Source organism: Cebus imitator, unplaced genomic scaffold (genome assembly GCF_001604975.1).
Source record: "Cebus imitator isolate Cc_AM_T3 unplaced genomic scaffold, Cebus_imitator-1.0 Scaffold45, whole genome shotgun sequence".
In the NCBI taxonomy this organism is placed as follows: Eukaryota; Metazoa; Chordata; class Mammalia; order Primates; family Cebidae; genus Cebus; species Cebus imitator.
In genome coordinates, this window is record NW_016107360.1 from 12,609,221 (window position 1) to 12,632,101 (window position 22,881).

The window sequence follows — 22,881 nt, forward strand, 5'->3', positions numbered from 1 at the left end:
CCTCCCTCCCGCCCTTCCTTCCTTCCTTCCTCTCTCTCTTTCCCTTTTCTGAGATGGAGTTTCACTCCTGTCGCCCAGGCTGGAGTGCAGTGGCGCAATCTCAGCTCACTGCAACCTCTGCCACCCTGGTTCAAGCGATTCTCCTGCCTCAGCCTCCTGAGTAGCTGAGATTACAGCCGCCAGCCACCATGCCCAGCTAATTTTGTATTTTCAGTAAAGACGGGGGTTTCACCATGTTGATCAGACTGATCTCAAACTCCTGACCTCAGGTGATCCACCCGCCTCGGCCTCCCAAAGTGCTGGGATTACAGTTGTGAACCAACGTGCCTGGCCCCAAGCACAATTCATAACTCAAGTAATAGAATGCTTAATTCGAGTCACTATAATTATCACCACCATCCTCATTCATAGTAGCAGAGCTAAAATTTGAATTCAGGCAGGCTGACGCTAGAGTCTACACTCATAAATACCTCTTTTCTTCTTCAATTTACATTTAAAAATGATTTGCATGTGGGTGATTTCATTGGTAACAGAGATTTGGAATATGTAAACAGCTAGAAACATTTTGCATGAAATTGCAAAGATGTCGGCAGAAGCTGAGGGAGGAGTCAGAACCATGAACAATACTGCTGATGTTAAGAGAAATCTTTAATTATTGAGACTTCAAGTAATCTAATGATTACCAAGTTATTGGAGAATCATTGGAAAGTTTGATGTGTGTTCCTACATGAAATCATGGCTCAGGCCAGGAGCAATGTTTAGTCACAGCATGTCAAACAAAAGATCAGAACCAATTTATAAATATGGACAACTAATTTAGAGTTAGGAATGAATGAACTACTAGCATTAAAACTTGTATATGTATACTTTCATGTAGAGAATATTGAGAATTAAATGTTTTTAATGTTTATGCTGATTAACTACTTTTAAAATATTTTGCAGATTACCCGGACTTTGCTTATTGAATTCTCCATTCTATTCCTTGGTTCTGCACCTCTCAGTGGGGGAAAAACATAAGCTCTTAGACTGAGCTCCAATATGTTTCTGCTCTATCTCCTTTTTGCCTCAAGTTGCTCCTTGACTGGCTCAGACTTTTTCTTTGAGGGAGAAGGTGGTAGATACCTACTTTAGGTAGGAAAGGCTGTCCTAGTCATGAAGCTGTTCCTGAGAGTGTACTGCTTCCTTGCATAAACAAAATGTCATATTTCAAGTTGTATTGGTTAAGGTTCAGCTTCGGATGGGAGCCCTTCTTTTGCAGTTCCTTCAGGACTACATGTGGAAAACATTAAGTAGAAAACTCAGTGATGAGCTCTGAATAAGTCTGTGAGGATCAGACAGTCATCAGTCCCCGTGGTTTCAAGGAACAGTAAAGGGCAAGGGGCCATTTAAACACTTAAAAACAGAAAGAACGTACTAACCTCTTCCATTTAGTGTGTCAAAACCAGCTCAGAGCCATGTGACAATCCAGGCAATGCGTTACAGTTTCTAGCCAGTCCAGTCATGAATCTCTGGCAAACTGCACCGTCATGGTTGTGATGCGTTGGGCTGAGAGGTACTATATAAATGTCAGATGTTACATAAATGTCAGATGTTACATAAATGTCAGAAATGATTATTATGTATTAACAGGGGCTAAACTGTTTCTAAGCAAAGCTCCAGCAACCAGCCAATGTGTTCTTAGCAGAGGTGCCAACTACCAATAACCCACAATAAGGGAATGCTTCTCCCTGGTTCTATGAAGGAGCCCAGTTGGGATCTGGGGTTGAAAACAGGGATTGGGGTGGGCTCAGTGCCACCCCTTGCTTATCAAGTGATCTCAGGCCAGCCCCCTAACCTTCTAGTGTCTGCCTTAGCTCACCTGTAAAATGGGGATAATTATAATACCTGTCCTACATATTGTACCCTGGTTGTTGGGAGAAACCAGGGAATCCACGTGGTTGCAAGGCTTTGTAAGGTGCCAGGGGCTGCAAGGATGGCAGTGGTCGTTTAGAATCGGGCTGGATTTAGCCTATGCCTTCTCTTTGAATCCTGCTCAAAGGGAGAACTTCTGAAAGGAAATTCAGCAGGGGGATGGTGACAGCGATGGTGACGGCCGGATGCTGGAGACGCCAGGCTCCCCTTGCTGCAGACCAGGCGCCCGGATCCTGCAGTCTGGCCCTGGCTCTGCCGCTTCCCAGCCCGTGAGCTTGGGTCAGTTACCGAAGAGGCTCTGGAAGTGACAGCCAAGGGCCCTTTCGGCTCTGACGCCGAGTCTAAATCAGGCTCATCACTTGGCTCTAGCTGTGATTCACCTTTCGCCTTAGGAGCAACCCTCCCTACAGCTTCTCAGACGCCTGAAGCAGGGGTCCCGCGAAGGATGGGGGCTGTGTATTTCATGGGAGTGTGCACCATCAGGAAGTTATTCTCCTGGAGGAGGTGAGATGGGGCCGGTGAAGAAGGGGTGACAAGTGAATGCTCTGAGAAGCCAGGATGCAGGAAACACTGAAATGAGGTCACGACTGTCGCAAGCAGAAAGGAGCTGGACATCCTCTGGTGGGGGAGGGAGGAGCAGCCCGCATTTCTGTTTGTAGAAAGTCTCTTCCCACATCCTCTAGCATCCGCCTCCCCAGCTCTCCCCTAACCTCCATCCCCACACCTTTCAAACCCCATCAGGCCCTCCCCGCAGGAGAGGCCCACGCCCGCGCCTCCTCCGTGGTCCTGTCTGAAACCATAAGGATTGTTTCCAAGCTGACTCACACCACTAATGTCGGGAGCCGTGTCACACGGCGCTGGGCTCTGCAAGCTGTTGCTTGCGCAGTCGCCCCCGCCGCCGCCGCTCCCCGGCGGGTGCACCAGGGTCCGCGCGGGTGGGGCGGGGTCGGGGCGGGGCCGGGGCGGGGCCTGCCCCCTCGACGCGCCGGCCCCGCCCCTCGCTCCGTCCCTCCCCCGCGGACCGCAATGATTTAGAAGTTCAGGAATCCCACGTGACGTCACCGGGGGGGTGATGTAATGCACTCTAAATAGAATGTATTGTAATCTTTGCTCAGTCCAACGTGGTCCCTTCACCCGGGCTCCGCTCTTGCCTTCTCCACACTTGTTTGGTAAGTTCCTAAAAATACGGCTCGGCCACTTCTGGGGCTTTTGCATTTAGCCACTTTTGTTGCACTTGCCGCGGGAGCCATCTCCGGAGCGTACTTGTTTGCAGGGGTTGGTTCTCGGCAGCAGCCGCGAGGGTACTTGGTCCAGTGGGCAGGTCACAGGGCAAGGAGTAGGGAAGATGCGATGCATTTTTTTCTGGAGGGTGATCTGTGTTTGTAAACATTTTGGCGGACCAGAGAGAAGTCCGGCCCCGAGTGCTGGTAGACTGTGGAATTCGGCTGTGTCCTGAGGCCACCCCAGAGACCCCGCGCCGCGTGAGTGCCGGAGCGCTCGGTGGCCGCCGCGCCGCGCGCCTGTAGGGATGCTAACGTGGAGCTGGCGCCTAGTCCGCCCGGCGTGCGTGCGTGTGTGGGAGCGCGCGAGTCCCCTGACGCGGGGACCAGTTATGAATCGGGGGTGTGTGTTTGCCTCCAGAGACCTGGCAAGGTGCGGAGCCCTCCAGAAGTGCGGTCAAGCGACAGAGGAGACGGCGAGCCAGGAACCTCCCGCCGCGTCCCCAGCTTCCCAGCGTGGCGGCGGAACCCCCGGAGAAAGTTTGCAAACTTCCAGCTGGCGCGGCGAGGACGCCGGGTCACCTAGGGGGCGGGTGGGCGCGCGCTCAGGGTGCTCGCTCTCCCCGGTGCCGGTGCCGAGCTGCCGCTGCCACCTCTCCCGCTGGGCTGCCTGCTGCAGCGGGTGGGCGCACGCCCGGGGAGGGAAGGTCGCCCTCGGAGGGCGCTTGGCTTTCGCTCCAGGCGCTCGGGCTGGAGATCGGCGAGGCTCCGCCGACTCTCGTCCTCTCCTCCCGCCGCCTCCTGCCTCCGCTGCTTTCTCGCTGGCATCGTTACCTCTTCCCGGCCACTGCCCCAAATGACAGCTCCGGCTCGAGCCTTGGCGGCGCCCAGGCAGTTCCCAGGACCCGGCGGCGGAGTCTCCGCCTGCGGCAGATTCTCGTCAGAACCGCTTGAACTTTCACGAAGTTCTTAAGAGGGGCAAGACGCGAAGGAAAGAATCAAGGAGATGTTTTCTCCCAGCAGCTGCATCCCGCTTCTTCTTTGTCATAGATTTATTTTTAAGGGGCGTCTGACAGATAAAGCCCTAGACCTTGTCCACACTCTCACCCGCGTCCCCAACTTTCCTTGGACTGGTACCGCCCCCACTTGATGCGTGTTCAAGGCTGGGGACTGGAGTGGGATGCTTGTATATTTCGTTGTCAGAGTCTGCAGAATGTGTTTGATTTTTATTTTTCCCTCCTCTGACATGTGTCAAGGAATAAAGGCTGATACAGGTCCATTACGTCATTCTGCAGGCCAGTAAGTGTTTGATTAACGGCTTGAGCTCCTCAAGGGTTCAGGAGCTTAGAATGCTGACAAAGCAACCCTGCTTTGCATCCCCCCACCCTCTTCACAACACACTGGTGCAGTCACCCCGCTCCCTGGGCATCTTTATTGCCCTCTCTTCCCAACCCCTCCCTCTCCACCACTCCTCAGTCCACACCGTTATCACTCTAGCCCCGCCCCCGCTTTTTACAGCTTTTCCTGGGGCGAGCACGGTCCCTGGAGTGTGGGTAAAAGCTTCTGGGGTCTGAGGGGACCACTGTACCTGATCAGCGCGCAATCTGCCCTTTTGTATTATTTAAGAAAGGCACCAGCAAGCCTTCTCCTCTAGGGCGAAAATGCTCAGTCCTGATACAAAAGGGAAATCAGGAAATGTTTCTAAGCGTTATGATAATACTGTGTCCTCGTGGTGGTGACTTAGGAAAGCAATACACCCACTGCAAACAAAGTACCTCACTTTACGTAGTGCCTGCCCAGAACTCTGCAGCAGAAGAGAGAAGAGGAAGAAGCTACGATACTGACAAAATCAGGTTTAGCTAAAAGGATCAAGACTAAACGTGTCATTTCCAGCGTGAGGGAATGAGAGTCGTTGAACCTAAACTTCCATACAATAAATCGGTGCGTGCGTTACTTTCTAGCTTTTAACCTTAACTTTCTATGTTGAAAGAGGAAGTTAAATACGTAGGTCATTGAATTGAGTCAGAACCTCCGTGTCTGGCAGTTGAAATAAAGACCCTGTGTATGACTTGTTGCAAGGGATCAAAGTAAAAAGAACCCTTGGCGGGGCGGAGGAGGGAGGTGTGCAGCAGAAATTAAATTTAAAAAGTATTAACCGAGTTTTGGATGTAGGGGGAGAAGTTATTGGCGTGGTCTCTGATTTGGAGTTGGTGAAAACTAAATAAAGAAAAATTTATATTGCAAATATGTGGGAATTTCTTGAAGAACACATGTTTCCTTATAATTAGATCTACTTTCTTCAAAGTGAAAGCCATGCTGTAGGGTAGGCATTTGTGAAAATCCTGTCTGGTGTCTAATTGACATCCTTCCCCAAGTTTGTGGCAGGATTTAGTATTTATTCACATCTAGAGATGAAATAGTGTAACCTCCACACAATATATGTGCATCGAAAATGTTGAACTTCTTGTTTGTGATGCATAGACTTAAAGGGGGAAAAATGGCCCAGTCATGGGCACTGGAAAGTGTGATTAATGATCAGTGATTTAGTGATCAGTGATTAGTGGTTTTATTCAAACTGTTACCTCTGACCAGAAGCACACATCAGAGGATTAACAGGCTCTTTAGATAAATGCTCATTAGTGGAAGGGGAAAAGCAAAGATAATAGGCATGCACCCAGGGACAACTTTCGAAGAAAATCATTCCCGTCTTCAGAATAATAAGCTCTATTAACAGAAAGCCCTTTTAATTTAAAACTTGCTTTTATCTTGTAAATCAAAGTTAGATGTAAAAGTTTGTAGTACCATTATAACCTAAATTTTCCCATATCCACTAGATGTGGATTATCTCAGTAGCGATATTTTTTTTTATTTAAATAAACAATTGGACCTTTAGAGCAGCTGAACCCTGACAAGTTCTTAACTCCCAGGGTTTGAAAGTGTCCCCCCTTCTAGCATGGAGATTGCAGCTTGCTAACTAGATGGCGCACTGTTATTTGGTGTTCTCTGCTGCGTAGCGCAGGAGTATAAACTAAGCATGTAGCTGCTTGCGAGGTGTTCTTCAACATTTACAACAAAGTTGATTCTGTGTAGGGTTGGAGGCTAGACAGTTTTACAAATTTTTAGTCACATTTTCCATGTCAGTTAAATCTAGGGAGTTCGAGGCTACTGGAAAAATTAGTCTCATTACTAAAAGAAACTTAGAGAACGAGGGAGGTACCAGAGTCTAGGAGGTACCTCTGGGTTGCAGAAGTAATTGTAAAATACCAGACCTGTTCTTTTTACTAAGAGCTAGTTTCGCAATCTTTTGGTCTGAAATACTGAGGCAAATACTCAAAGACTTATTTTCTTCCTAATCTTGCTGGTGAAACAGAAGTTACTAGAAAGAAAGGAAGAAAAAACTTGATTTGGTGACTGCAGGAAGCAACACGTTGCTGCTTTTATTCTACAGATAATGGTAAGGATGATGTTTATTATGCTTATTAAACAGAGGGAAAACTTTGCACTTAGTTAAATGAAACCAATTTTCATAGATGGAATTCAGAAATGGAGTTCTCATGTTGCACAAAATTTTAATGTTGCTTTTGTCAGTTTCTTGGGACTTGTAGCATTTTATGTGCAAGTGTGTGTGTGTGTGTGTGTGTGTGTGTGCGTGTGTGTGTGAATAAGACCATTATTTCCCCGGGTAAAATGTGTTCAGGAGCATATGAACTGCACTGGAAGCTGCAGTGGAGAAGCTGTGAAGCATGTTAAGTAATGTGTGTCAGGCAAGAATTCCCCTTTCCATGAGCTTTCACTAATCACTTCAATAAGCATTTAAGTTTTAATAAGTAAGTTCTTGAAAAAGAAACCTAAAAATTAATAAAACAATAAAACCATTTTCCGCATTAAAACCTAGATGTGTATGCCCCGAAGGACGATGTTATTGGTTGAATATCAGCTATTACTTTAGTTTTAAAACTTAAAAAAAGAAAATAATAAAAAAACTCACTTGTGTTTCCCCATGAATGTTTCTCATTTTCCTTTGCTTATAGCATTTTAGATAGTTCTGTTATTTTTAAATCCTTACTGATTATAGTGATTTTTGTTTTTCAACTTTACTCAGAGAGAACATGTTTGATAATATCTTCAAGCCCACTATTTTTGCATGTAAATTGCTGGTACCCATAAACTGCTTGTCAATTAGAAGTCAGTTGCGACCTTATGTGGTTTATACCTGAGAAGAGAGTTTATTAGAACATTCCAACAAAAAGGTAGAAACCATGCCTTTATTTCTAGATCTCTGTTACGTTGCAGCTTTTATTTGAATCAGTGGTTAAATAAATTGTAGTTTGTCAGAGAGACTTTTCCCATACAGATTTTCAATTCTAGTAAGTTGAAGATTTTTGTTACAATGATTTGTCAGTTTCCCACATCTGCACATTCACAACCAATCAATCATGGAGTTTTCATGGCTATTTGTATTGATGGCAAGTTTCTAGACTCCCAATTTCTTATTATCATCTACTGTTTAACAATGAGTTATCACAATCCTATAGTATTTTCTTCTCATTGGAGTTTGCTTCTTACTAAGCCAAAAATTATTTTTTGGGGGGTGTAATGTTCTCTAGATCACTAAGATGTGAACTTTGTATTTGTAGTTTGTTTTCTTCTGGTTATGCTGTTGGATTAAAATTGGGATTTGAGTGGACTTACTATTTCTGTCATCCTTTCTTTTTTCTTCTTCTTCACTTCAGAGCAATACCGTTAGTCACAAAATTAATGTGATCATGGCTGGTGTTTCCCATCTATATGCTTCTTTTGCTTCTCACAAATTGGATTTCTACAGCAATTTAAGGTCTTTTTTTAGAGGCAGCTTTCTTGGATGAAGATGGAACAGTGATCTCAGTCAATTCATTATCTTGTCCACTTTGACTACCAGCTGTATTATGGGAAGCAACCAATGCTTAATTAGTGTTTAAAAATTTAAATCTATGACTATTTCTCTGAATTCTATTTAAGAAAATTATACAATTAAGATAAGGTAATAAACTGGGGGCAGTTGCCTTAAATATTTAAGTGCGAGGCATAAGCACTTTCAGATATGCTAAACAGACTTAAAGACACAGAAAACCCTTTTTGTGTTGCTATTTGTAAACTAAGTAAGCTATCTATTTTGTGGCAATGCTTTAAATAGAGAGCCTGGCACTTGAAAAATGACATCATGTTTACTGTTTTCACTAAAGAATTATTACATTTTGTAATTAGGAAAAAAATAAGCAATTAGTATTTTTTGAGTGTCCATTAGTATTCCATTGTTGGGAATCACAAATCATAGATTTAACATAGGAATTTTTTTTTTTTAAAGAGAGAAGCCTTTTAGAAATTTCCAAATAGTGATAACGCTCTTCCAGAAACCCAAGAACAATTTTTGAAGCTCTTATTGAGAACTCTGAGATTTTAAAGTAAAAGATAAAGTTTAGGATAAATTCTTGAATATATAAGATATTATATTGACATTTCAATATTTCTTTTTTCCAAGTTCACTGTATTACTCCCCCACCACCTGTCGCTGAGAAATAGATCAGAATCAATTTATCACTTAAAAATAAAATACGTATTTCAGCTGCTTTCTTCTGTTTCCTTAAGGTCACATTTCTGATCTCAACCCTAAAAGGATTTTAGGATTTCAATCCTTAACAAGGATTGAAAACCACCAGGCTGGCGTTTGACTGGAACTGATTTTAGAGGGAGTTCCTTTAGGCCTAGATATTCTGATGGTGAGATACAAAGGCTTGTGGCTTTATGCAGTTGGTAGAGCTAGGGGAGAGCCTCGGATTGATAGACCAACTTTTCCATTTTACAGAAGAGACCTCTGGTTCACTAAAGGCTCAGAGCTAGAGAGAGTCAAACCAGGCTGAGAAGCCTGGTCCCTGCTGCCAGGTTGGGTGCTCCGGCCATAAATGCCCTGTCAGGAATGGGGCATAACCCATGACTTTGTATCCTTCGCTCTTTTCAAGACTTTTGATGACTAATCTTTCAAAGACAAATTTTTATCAAATCTTTTGAATGAATACCTTAATCATAAAACTGCAGTTTCTATTTCATTTATTTTTATAAAATATCTGAAATGTTATTTTTTCTAATATGGGCCTCCTTAATTAATTTTTAACTAAATTCTCCTTTTTTCATCATCATTACTAGACATGCCCTTGTAAAACCACACCATCCAGGTTTCATTTGAGAGTAAAAACCAGACAGAATTAAAAATGATCTGAAAGACCTGTTGCAAGAACAAGGCAGTGACTTTTCTCTACTTCCTGTCTTTTCTTTATCATCTATGAGGACGGGATCTGAAATACTATTTAAAGTTAAAATAAATAAATAAATATATATGTATGTGTATATATATATATATATATATATATATATATAGTCAAATAGAGAAACAGGTGATGTTTTCACTCCAGAAGGTGTACTTTTGCCTAGGATCTGTCTGTAATACGTTATCTTTCCAGGTGGATATGAGAGCGTTCGGAGGTGGTGAGAAGTGAATTGAGTCTGCACGTATGTTCTTTGAGGTTTGATTGGTAAAACTTGACCAATTATAACTTAAAAAATTCATGCATATAACACAGAGGGCTCTAGAGCACCACACATTTGATTTAAGATGATATTTAGGCTGTGCTGTATTTAAGATGGGGAACAACGATGTCTAAACAGAGACTTTGAATGCATCTGCTATATGTGTTGTTGGGCCTCACCCACAAGTTTCCTCTCCAGCTGTTTGCATGAGGTTTTATATCAGAATTCAGGTCTCTTTTATTGTTTTATTACACGGAGGAGCTCCTGTGTTGCAGGCATGATTTCTCAAATATAACACATTTTGGCCAGTTCCATGCAGTCTTCTCTCTGTTGTCTCCCCAAGGGGGAAAAATACATGCAGCAAAAAAAATCTTTGTTTTTGTTTGAATTGGGTGACTGTTAGAAGACATACAGGTAATCTCTATTTGCCAGATCTGGTAGGACCGTTTCACTTTATCAAAACAAGATTTTCTTCTTTAAGTAAGTTGGCTTCTGACTGGCCAGGTATTCATTCATGCATCAGAGAGTAGAAGACGTTGGGATAAAGTCCGTTTCCACCAGGGTGTCTTGCTATGGTGTGGTACACCGTTACAGAGGGCCTGATTTGCCTCACTGCAATGACAACACAGTGCAGAAAAACACTGGCTCCCAGGAGGAAAAACAATATTACAGGCTCAAGCTTCTAAAATCAGATCAGGGAATGATCCTGTCTCGACGGTTATTGTCAGAGCGCTGGGGGCCTCCAGGGTCATTTTCTAAACTATAGCATGGCAAAATGTTCTCTTTGTCTACTCTCTGCATTTTCCTTCTGCTAGTGTTTCCCTAGATTTATTTTTTAACATCCATTACAACTACTCTGTCTTGATGAATAATCCTTCAGTAACATGTCACAAATGTGTACACAGCAGAGAGGGGATATTTTTCCATAAGGAAAATAAATTTTTATATCAAATCTTAGAAGAAACAATTAGCAAAACAAATGAGAGAAAGAAGAGTTGAAATTCGACTGATGGCATAACAAGCTCTGTCCATTCGCGGCTCTTCAACAATGAGGTTTCAGCAACAGGAGAAGCCTGAGACTACAGGAGAGACGCAATCCCCAGAGAGCTGCCTTGAGCTCATTATACTTCTCTGCCTCAGTTTCTTCATTTGTGATAAAAATGTTGGGCTCACCCAGCACTGTCCAGTAGTCAGAGCCACAAATATGAGCCATATATGTCATTTTAAATGTTTTAGTAGCCACATTAAAAAGGTTAAAAATAAACAGGTGAAGTCATTTGATAACACTTTGATTTAACCTGATATATCCAAAATATTATCATTTAAACATATAATCCATATAAAAATGTTAATGTACTACTTTACATTCTCTCTTTTTTTTGGTGCCAAATCTTTGAAATTCAGTGTGCATTTCACAATTACAGCATATCTCAATTTGGACTAGCTCATTTGAAGTGTTCAGTATCCACGTGTGGCCAGTGACTGTGGAATCAGACAACACAAGGGTAATCAGTGGTTTGTAATCCACTTGTGGAGCTTATTAAAAAGCACCAATACCTTTCCACTCTGACATTCTGATTTAATTGGTTTGGGGTGAAGGCCTGGGCCTCTCTCTGTATCTTTTAAAAGCTCCACAAGTGTTTCCAATGTGTAGCAAAGGTTGAGAACCACAGTTCTAACTGATCTCTAAGGAATCTTCTCCTCTAATATTCTATGATTCTATTTAAGGAAAGGGATTGCAGTAAAGCGTTCATTCAGAGTTCAAGGGCAGCAAGCTGTTGTTCTAAGCATGTGTACCCTGCAACACATATTTAAGAAAATAAAACTGATAAAGATTAAAATGTACAGAATGGATAACTTAGGAGATCATTCTTTGCACCACAAATGAGCTCTGTTTTGTGTCACTTTCAAATGTGGGTGTTTTAAATGGTCTGCTTCCCTAGAAATCTTAATTTAGGATTTGATTTACATGTAGCCTTGTAGAAACCCTCTGTTGTGGAAAAGGTCAGGATCCTCACATTTCAGTTACGGTATTTTGCCAGCTTACTCTTTTACCCCAGATACATGCCTTTAGTTGTTTTGGGAGGGAAAATTGTACTCCAATTGAGACATCTGGATCCCCTAGAATTTTCTTCCCTCCAAGCTTTTAACAAGCTTGTGTCATTGCCTAGACCAGATTTGCTCATGTCAAGATGTTAGTTATAACCTCCTAGACTTAAGCTATTCGTTTTTATTTATCACCTTTTAAAATATTAGAAGAATCACTATTTTTTTCAATGCACACGAAAATGTTTTAATATACCTGCTTTTTATAATACACCAGTCTGTCATTTACTAAAGGATGCAAAGAAGTATAAAATAAAAATAATTTCCAAACTCCTCACGCACCTTCTTGCAAAGTCTACAAACAGAGTTGCTTGTGGAGGGGAGGAGAGACTTTGGTGTCAGTCCCTGTGACTTCATGCTGCATCCCCGAATCCATGAGTCATTTCACTCTGACCCTCTCTCTCCTTTTTCCCTGCAGAGCCACCTATTTACAAATACGTGTCTGTTTGACCGTGTCGCCTTTTAAACATGACCATAAACCAATTTTGAATACAAAATTACATGTTTTTTCTACGTTTTGTGGTGATATTTGTGTTTTCTCTAATGTCATTTATTGGAAGAATGTTAGCCTTCATTTACTAACACATAGCTCTAATCCCCATTTTAAAGATGGAAAAACTAAGAGATTGCCAAGGCTAGGCATCTTGCTCATTGATTAGTTGGGTGGACAGTAAGAGAAAAGAGCACGCATTTATTAGTGCCATGTGTTCCAGAGAGAAGCACTACTTTGGATGGCTTCCAGGTAGGGATTTTCCAATTGCTTGTACTATTGCACTTGTCTTTGTATTTATAAATAACATTCTTTATGATGCCTTTCCATGCGTTATTTGCAGCTAAATGGTTTCCTTGCTAATACCTCTTACTTCCCAGCTTCGGGCTACATGTACCTGGATTGATAGGCAAATGCATAAGGATATACTAACTTCTTAACATGGAATCTGTTTTAAAAGTTGCATGGAGACATCTGTTGCAAATCTGTGTTTTTGGTAGTATCCAGGGAAACTTTCTCTCGGGCTACTTTGTGATTGACTGTTAAAAGGATTGTGTGGAGAGACAATGAGATTAATGATGTAAGTTACTCATCTGTTTTGGGGATTGAAGGTAAAGGCCTGTATTCATTTGTTGAGCAAGACAGACTCTAGCCCTAGCTGCTAAATTATCTTTAATAAAACACTTAGCCCTTGTTGTGCCAATGTACTGTCTTCACACTTGATCTGGAGCCATCTGCATTGAGTACTTGGTTTTTGTTTTCTCCTAATAATGATGATAGTTTGGGCTTGGCCATTTGCAGTCTCTGTCTGCATTTCTGTGTCTTCGATGGGTGAGATGTTGATTAATAGTGCAATTTTTGACCAGTGCCAGGGAGCGATTATTTTGGATTCTTTTCTCCAAGCATCATGCTAAATTTAAAGCAGTTTTAATATTCACACATATATATGCTTACGGTGTTTATGCTTATATGAAAATGAATATGTACATAAAAAAAAAAAAACCTGAGCCAGTGAGGACCAGAATGACAGTAGGACATATAATTGCAAATATGCTTATCATCTTTTTTAGGATGCCCATGGACAAATTGTAACTCCTATTGGACAAGTATCTATTTGTAACACTAATTCAGATACATTTTGTTGATTAAAAGATATTGTGAGATTAAAAAAATTAAAACCAGATTTAAGACACTCCTTTTTTCTCAGAAGGCCTGTCTAAGCACACGTTGTTTACAATTTCATCTTCCAGTTTTGCAAAATCGGATGACTAACAACCGCCATTCTTAGGGCTGTGCTGTGTTGACGTCATCAAAGATGAGGGTGCAGTGTTTTGGCACCCTGAAGCAGCATGTAATTTGAAATTGTACTTTTTGCTAAACACCCATGCTGATCTCCAAACCATTCAAAACATTAAAAAACCAAAACAAAACAGTAATGTCTGCTGATTGGATGGTGGCAGCACAGGCAAAGTACACTTTATTTTTTTCATGTGCTTTGGAAGCACTTACAAAAATCAGGAAGAAAAAGAGTACATATAATTACTTGACATGCCTTTTGGAAGGGACATTCTTAAGACAGACAGGTTCCGTCTTTAACCTAAAGTTCATGTGTATCCTTTCCAGGAAATGTGCTTGCTTGCTTGCTTTTTTTTTTTTTTTTTTTTTTTAGCACAAACACAGTTGTATCTTTAAAAGGAAAGCTTAAGAGTAAATCATGTGGCTGCTTTATCTTTATTTAACATTTAGAAGATATTTTAGGAGATCTATTTAGGAAGTCATATTCTTTCACATAGTTGTAGTTATTTAATGCTTGTTTAAAAACACAGGGGGTTCTGGAGATTGATTGCACAACAATGTGAGCACACTTAACACTACTGAACGGCACACTTAAACATGGTTAAGGTGGAGCCCGGCACAGTGGCTTACGCTTGTAATTCCAGTACTTTGGGAGGTCGAGGCAGGTGGATCCCTTGAGGTCAGGTGTTCGAAACCAGCCTGGCCAGTATGGTGAAACCCCATCTCTATTAAAAATATAGAAAAATTAGCCGAGCACAGTGGTGCACACCTGTAGTCCCAGCTACTGGGGAGGCTGGGACAGGAGAATTGCTTGGACCCAGGAAGTGGTGGTTGCAGTGAGCTGAGATCCCGCCATTACACTCTAGCCTGGGCTTTGCAGTGAGACTCCATCACAAAAAAAAAAGAAAAAAGAAAAAAGAAAAAAAAAAGGTTAAGGTGGCAAGTTTTATGTTATGTGTATTTTACCACAGTTAGAAAAAATGGGGAAAATGTTTGCTTGTACCGCATTCCCTTGACAGGGGAAATAGAATGCACAGAACGTTTGCTTCAAGTTAGACACATCCATTTTAATTTTTGTTTTATTTTATTTTTTAATTTGCATTCACTTATTTTTATTTCAATAGCTTTAGGGGTACAAGTAGTTTTGGTTACATGGATGAATTATGCAGCAGTAAAGTCTGGGCTTTTAGTGCATCTGTCACTGGAATACTGTACATTGTACCAAATAGGTGATTCCTATTCCTCACCCTTTCCCGTCTTTCCCCCTTCTGAGTTTCCAATGTCCATGACACCTCTGTCTGCTTTTACATAACCTGCATCATAGCTTCCACTTATAAGTGAGAACATCCAGAAATTTGGTTTTCCATTCCTGAGTTGCTTCACTTAGGATAATGGCCTTTAGTTACATCCAACGTGCTGCAAAAGGCATGATTTCATTCTTTTTTATGGCTGAATAGTATTTCATGGTATACATATCCCACATTTAAAAAATTTTATTTCCGTAGGTTTTTGGGGAGCAGGTAGTATTAGGTTATATGAGTACGTTCTTTAGCGGTGATTTGTGAGATTTTGGAGATGCGTCCACTTTAGTGCCATAATGAGAAGATCAAAAATCTAAACAAGACTTTTGCACTTTGAGTTAATGTAGAGAGATGATATTGGTATCTGTGTGATGTGGTTTTGACAGATAGGAGAATCCAGGGTAGCTAAAGGCTAGGCACACAGCACTGCATGCCTCTTTTCTGGCTTGGATCTGGGTGAGCTCTGTGTGTAGAAAGCTGTATCATTCCATTTGAAAAGCATTTGACCTTATTTCAGCAGTTTTTAAGAAATTTACTTGATTGCCTTTAGCGGCATATGTATATATTCAACTGAGATCAATGAAAAAAGTCAGGTAAAGTAGCCTTGTAGTTCATATCAGGGAATGTAAACCCACACTTCACAGTAACAGTGACCAATGAGAAGCTGCTTAGCGGGGGTTGATCTGGGAGTTGAAAGTTTTGGAGGCAGATCATAGCGGGGAATGGTGGAGGAAATTAGAGATATTTGACTCGGAAAGGAGGAGGCTCAGGCTTGTGCATAATACCAAGGAACATTCTGTGAACACGGAAGATATTATTTCTGACTTACTCTCTGTGCTTCAGGGAAAAACAGTGAAAATTGCAGGAAGGAAAAGGTTTGCTGTGTGGAGAGATGGGGTTTGCTGTGTTTGCTCTTTTGGCTCCAAAAAGAAGAATTTTGGAACAAGTAGACCTATACAGCCATGGAAAGGACTGTCTCAGAAATCAGTGACCTCACTGGCATGGGGTGTTAGAATTATTATAAGAAAACTTTCTGGAAGCAGTACGAAGGAGGGCTGGGCCAGTTGCTGCAGGCTTTTTTGGATTATGGACATTTGAAACAATTAGATAAAAGCTATGAGGCAGTTTTCAGAAAAATAAGACATGGACAAATGTTCATGAGAAGGTTCATGGACCCAGAAGCCATGGACACCAGAATGAAAAAAATCTCTGGGCTTAATGATGATGCTTACCAATGCTATGGTTATAAGGACACATAAGCTTAAAATTGCTGTGGTTGAATGAATATGAGCAATTTCATGTAGTTCATCCTACATGTGTTGGTGCATACATTACATGTATTTAAGCTAAGAAAGTAACCAGAGCTAATAAACTTCTGGTGATGTGTATAATCAGGAATGGAAATTCAAATTCATTGGATTCTCATTTGTGTTTCTCTATGAGGGTAACTACCTGTTTGCCCAATAGCCTATACCTAGACAACCACTGATTAATAACACCTTGCATTGTTTAGAAGTTTCAAAGTAATTTAATGGAAATTGTCTTATTAGGGTGATAGAACAACACAGTGAGATATGAATGACAGATGTTGTCATTTCCATTTTAATGAATGCAAAAACTCAGAATCCCAGGGCTTTAGTGGTATGTGGAGTCCCAGCTAAAGTAAGTGCCAGACATATAACTAAAATAAAGGCATCCTTCCCTGTCTTCTTCCTTTTCTCCTGCTTTTCTTTGTCTGTCCTCTCTGCCTTCATGCTAGCCACATATTCTTATGGAATCAAGTGTGCTTTTTGTAACTAAGAAGTGGCAACAACCACAAAGAAACCAAGGAGCTCTCTTCCAGTACAAATATCAGCATCCTGTTTGAGCCTAAGTTCCTTTCCTTCCTTCATCCCTTCCTTCATTAAATATTAACTGAGCATCTATTATGTGCTGGGTACTAGGGATACGTGACCAAAATCAGACACAGTTCCATTCCTCATAGGACTTTTACCAAATAAGTCACTGTAGTTTAGTGTCTCAGAAGGAGGGTGAGGGGGTACAAGCCTGGAGACAGAAAACCCAGTTAGGGGTTGTTGTGATTATCCAGGTAAGACATGATGGGGGCTTGGGCTATGGTAGTGCCAGGTTCAAAAGCCCCAGGCAAGAGCAGTATGACTTGGAGATTGATTAACTGGAAGACGAGGGGACCAGAGAGTGGAGAAGATGGAGTCAGGATAAACCTGACCCAGGAAGAAAGTCTGGGTCATCCTTTGTGGTGCTGAATTGGGGGATGGGTTCCAGCCCTGTGTCCATGGGCTTGTGTCTGCACCCTGAGAACACAAAATGGCTGTGAACGAAAACTGAAAGAGCAGCCATAACTGAAAGGTGTGGTGCATTACTGGGTTGCATGGCAGTGCAGCTTTGATAACAGGGAGCAAGGCACCTCTTCCTCCCAAGGCGGCCACAGCTCTGGCACCCAGTGGGTCTAGGGTATGGCCAGGAGTGTTAGCTTCCTGAGGTTGCTGTAGCAAAGTAGCACAAACTGGGGCTCACACAGCAGACACCCTCTCACAGTTCTGGAGGCTGCGTGTCCGAAATCTAGGTATTGGCAGGCTTGGTTTCTTCCCAGGGCCCATGAGGAAGAATCTGTCCCAGGCCTCCCTCCTTGGGTTGTTGATGGCTGTCTTCTCTGTGGCGTCACATGGCCTTCCCTCTGCATATCTGTCTCCAACTTCCTCTTTTTATGAGGATGTCAGTCACATTGCGTGAGAGCCCACCCTAATGACCTGATTTTACCTTAATTACCTCTACAAATACTTTTTCTTCAAATACAATCACTTTCTGAGGTACTGGGAGTTAGGATTCTAACATATCTCCTTTAAGGCAGACACCATTTAAACCACAACAGCAGGTGTGCCCAGCAAGAAGGCAGCACCCAGGTTAAGTAACAATGGGACTTTAGGAGAACTGGCAGATTGGGAGTGATGTGTTTTATAGCAGACATTTTTTTTTTTAAGCACATGCTGAAAATAAACCGAAGATGGATCCCTGGAAAAACTTGGAACAAGTCTTCGGAGATGGGGATCCACCTGTTAATTACCAACTATGGACACAGCCAGTAAAACACAGCAAAACAAGCCTACCCTTAAATATAGAGATATGCATGTTGTGCTGACTGACAAATTTGCTAATGTAGCCATTATCCTCGGTTTGGCCTTGAATTTGTCCCCAGGATTTGTAAAAGAGCAATGCTGAAAGAGTAACACCAACTTTTAACCTTGAGAAAAAAGAATTAAATACAACTATAGTTTGCCACTCTGGCAGACTTAACAATTATTGTTTTGATGTGCTAATAGTTACTGACAAGGACAAAAATTATCCATTCCCATAAACACACACACACACACACACACACACACACACACACACACACACGGTTAAGTATAGATGTTTCAATGTCGGAAGGAAAAAAATTCTGATTTTCTGGTTGTTGATGGATAATTTATGTCTTTGTGCTACCTTTGTTTTGCACAATGAAAAGACAAAATTCTGTGTTTTAGGAGCACATCATAATAAAAAGACAGCTCAGTTTAAAAATGGGTGAAGATATGACTAGACATGTTAAATTTAAAATTTTAAAATTTAAATGTTAAATTTTAAAAAATTTTATTTTAGGCTCATGGGTACATGTGCAGATTTGTTACGTAGGGAAATTCAGTGTCTTGGGGCTTTGATGTACAGATTGTTTTGTCACAGAAAGTTTTTGAAAGAAATACACAAATGGCCAGTAAGCACATGAAAAGGTGTCCCACATCACTAGCTATCAGGGTGATTTGTATTGGCCAGAAAAGTGGAAATAACCCAAAGCCTATCAACTGCTGAGTGGATAAGCAAAATACGGTGCATTCATTTACTGAGATATTACTTGGTTATAAAAAGAAATAAACTACTGAAATATAGCATAACACTAACGAAGTTTGAAAATACTATGCGTGGAAAAAGAATCCAGACATATAGGAATTATATAATATATAATTATATTATATATTATATATTCCCACATACGGAATTATATATTATACAATTCCGTATGTGGGAAATGTTGAGAATAGGCAAATCCATGGAGACAGAAGGTAAAATCATGATTGCCTAGGATTGGGAGTGGGGTAGGGAGTTCAGGGGTGGCGATTGAGGAGTATGTGATTTCTTTTGGGGGTGATGAAAATGTTCGAAAATTGTAGTGATGGTTGCAGAAATCTGAATATTCTAATGCCATTGGATTGCATGCTTTAAGTGAGAGAATTGTACGGTATGTGAATTAGATCTCAATGAAGCTGTTAAAAAAGATAGCCTATCATGGAGGAAAACATGGGCTGCTCGACTCAGCTAGAATACATGCCAAATAGGGTGTTTGGTCTAACAGCTCCTCTGCATATTTGGATGAGTAGATGTTGATAGGGCACTTCAGACCTCAGTCTTGTGCATTTATTGTATGCGTCTCCAGCCTGCACCTCTCTCTTAAGTAATGGCCTGTTCTTCCAACTGCGCCTTTGACATTTTCTTCTAGATGGACTGCTGCTTTTTTAATTTTCAAATTGCTCAAACGCAAACTCATCCTCATATCAGTTCTCCTCCTGACACACCCATTTAAATGGGGGCCACCACTGTCCTCTATCCCCCCAGATTGACACTTCATGCCCCGGACGTTGACTTGGCCCTTTTCCTTGGTCGTCGTGGACATATCATGGCCACACGTTCTGGATTTTGCCTTAGCAATGTCCTTGCCCTGTCTCCTAAACCAATTCCTCCTATTAACTGAGAATTAAGGGGAGCAGAATTATTTACTGATTCTTTAGTGAGACTCTTCTCTCGCTCTAAACCTGCAAAGGGCTACAACTACTCCTTTTTATGCCTAAGGAAAATAAGGCTTAGAAGTTAAGGGACTTGACCAAGGGGACAAAACAAGGAAATGCAGGAGTTGGGTTTGGTCCCAGTTTTGTCTGGTCCCTGAGCTCAGACTCTATCCATTCTAGCTACCAAGAACTGCTCCCATGTATAGCTCTGAACATCACATTTTCCTTCTCAAGAACCTTCACTAGTGCCCTGTTTCAAGGCCCCTACGCCAGTCCCAGCCACATCCTTGTAGGTGTACCCCATATTCCAGACAGATCCACTCTAGTTTGTGTTGGGTGCCTCCCTGCCATGTTCAAAATCTCTTCTTCCCTGGAACATCTGCACTCCTCTAGCACAGCAGCTCCAGACACACACATGCACACACTCACCCAGACAAGCTACACTCACCTCCTGCCTATGCAAACAGCACTCTCCAAGGCCCATCTCAACCACCATCTCCTGATCTGCCAAACCAAAAGCAGAATGCAAAACTAATTAATTCCTTAGTGCTTTGTTAATTTTTCTTGTGATTTTAAAAAAAAATGTGTCTTCTATTGTGATTATTTTTGTGTTTTTCGTACCTTCCCTCTCCTGGATTGTAAACTCTAAGAACTGAATCTTGCTCAGTTTTGACTTCCTTCATTGAACTATCATAGAGTAGATGGTTACACATGGTAGATGGAAAATTAATCCTGAGTGAACTGAGTAAAGAGACACTCACTCATTGTTGCCATAAAATTCCTAGGGGCCACATGAGATGTTCACTAGCCTAGTGCATGCTCCTGGAGGACCACCCTAGGAAGATTCTTTAGGTATATTGATGAAATTCTCTTCTCCCAGTATCACTTTAATTTTAAACCCTGTTGCTTAAAGACAATTGTCGCAATATTTTAGAAATCAAAAACAGGGGCAGATGAATCCATCACTGAGAATCTCATAACCCTAAGGAAAAACTGATTTTTCATTTTTACATTCTCTTACATTCTTCGTCCAGAGAGGAACATAATTTGTAAATAGTTTTAATCAGAGCGTAGACATATTTTAAAATTCTGCTTCCTTCACTCAAATCTATACCACAGACATGTTTTCATGTCGCTACATAGCTTTCAAAACTATGATTATGCATAATATTCCATTGAGTTGCTATGCCATAATTTCTTAACCAACCCCTATTGTTTGGCATTTAACTTTGCTGTGGATTTTTTTAAAATGACTCTAAAAAACACATGACCAATCTTTTGGCAAGAGAAATGTATACTCTGACGACATTCATCTCCTTTCCCTTAGGCTGGTTGAAAAATCTTCCTTTAGGGTTGAGCTTGGGTACAATTGTGACAGAGACCGAGTTTGTTTTGGAAACGCTCACATTTTTATTCCTTCTATCTCTGCCCTTCCTCCTCTCAACGCTTCCTCTTTCCCCATGGTGCCTGTCACAGGGATTTGGGGCCTGCTCTCCTCCCCCAGGGACTGACCTATCTACCATGAACCCTGCCTTCCTCTCCACTCCTCCCAGCCAGACTTCTCTCTCCTCTTGCATTTCCAAAGCCTGAATCTTAGTAAGATACTAGGCACTCCATCTATTTCCTTTCTGGGTTTATAATTTTATACAAAAGGACTTCCAGAGATGGCTAAGTGACCACCCAGCCAAGCACATCACTAAAGGTGGATCTTTGCTCTCTTTAGCTGAACTCTTCCAGGTTCTAAGGATACGGCAGTGAACCAAACAAACAGAATCTCCACGTAGACAGGTAAATAATACGTCATATAGTAGTAAGCGCTAAAAAGAAAGGTAAAGCCAGGGACGTGGATTGAGTGTGTTCTTTCATGTTTCAGCTGGAATAGTCCAGGAAGGTGGACTTTCAGATAAGGTGACATATGAGAGGAGAGCCACTGGGGAAGGGAGCAATTCCTACAGAGATGCGGAGAAGGAGCTTTCTAGACAGGGGGCTGCTTGGTACAAAGGTCCTCTGTTTTTGACAGTGTGCTTGAGAAACTGCAAGGAAGCAGATGTGGCAACAAGGAGGGAAGCAATGGGAGCTGCTGGGTGGCTGATCATGCAGGGACTTTAGACCGTGCCATAAACTCTGGATATTAATCTCAGCCAGGTAGGAAGCCATTGGATGGTTTTGGGTAGAGCATCTATCACTTCTGAAGCCCTCCATTGTTGTGGTTGGAGGATCAGCTGCTTAGGAGCGAGGGTGGCAGCTGGAGCACCCATGAGGAGGCAAGAGACAATGGTGGTGGACTGGGTGGTTCCAGGAGAGGTGGTGAGAAGGAGCTGGATTTTGGCTTATTTTGAAGGTAAAACTAGCAGGGCTCGCTGATGGATTGGCTGTGAAGATAAGTAAGAAGTCAGGGAAGATGTTAAGGTGTTTGACCTGAGACCCTGGAAGGATGAAGTTGCCATTGACTGAGATGCGGAAGAAGGCAGGTAGAACAGGGTCGGCGTGGGAGACCAGAAGTTCCGTTTTGGGCATGTTGTATGTGCAGAGATGCTGAGTCAACATGAGATGCGGTGAGTGGAATTCAGGGAAGGGGTCTCCACTGCAGATAGAGTTAGAATCAGGATCACAGTCTTGGGCAGCAAATAGGCCAGTCTCATCTCACAGCACACAGCCCTTTCCGCAGTGAGCCCCAGCCACCCTGAGAAGGCTCTGGCCCCCGTGAGAATCTGATATCCTGTGAGGACCTGATATTCTCACGGGGGCCACAGACTTCTCAGTCTCGGGGCCCTGGCGTGCGCTGCCCCTTCTGCCTAGACCATCCATGCTGTCCCTGGTTTCCCAATCTAAATAGGTCCTGAACTTTTCCTCTATGGCACTTAAATCAATTTTGTATTCCTTTGTGTGATGTTTAATTTAATTTTGCCTGTTTGTTTGTTTGCTTTGAGATGGAGTCTCACTTGGTCACCCAGGCTGGAGTGCAATGGTGCAGCCTCGGCTCACGCAGCCTCGGCCTCCCTGGGTTAAGCAATTCTCCTCCCTCAGCCTCCTGAGTAGCTGGGATGACAGGCACCCGCTACCATGACCAACTAATTTTTGTATTTTTGTAGAGACGGGGTTTCACCATTTTGCCAGGCTGGTCTCGAACTCCTGAGCTCAGGAAATCCACCCGCCTCGAC

At 42.2% G+C, this 22,881-nt stretch overlaps 1 protein-coding gene across 4 annotated transcripts in view; it reads left to right on the top strand.

Annotated features, from left to right (window-relative positions):
- Window positions 1-3,012: 3,012 nt before the first annotated feature.
- Window positions 3,013-22,881, top strand: part of CREB5 (cAMP responsive element binding protein 5) — a 421,520-nt gene continuing 401,651 nt past the window's right edge. For 3 of the 4 annotated variants that reach the window (XM_037737934.1, XM_037737932.1, XM_017527056.2), the window contains exons 1-2: window positions 3,017-3,080; window positions 6,502-6,585. In XM_037737934.1, the coding sequence (XP_037593862.1) occupies window positions 6,583-6,585 (3 nt within the window). In that variant the 5' untranslated portion in view covers window positions 3,017-3,080; window positions 6,502-6,582. Of the gene's footprint in view, window positions 3,081-6,501; window positions 6,586-22,881 lie in introns of all 4 variants that reach the window. The other variant, XM_037737933.1, reaches the window with a different exon arrangement.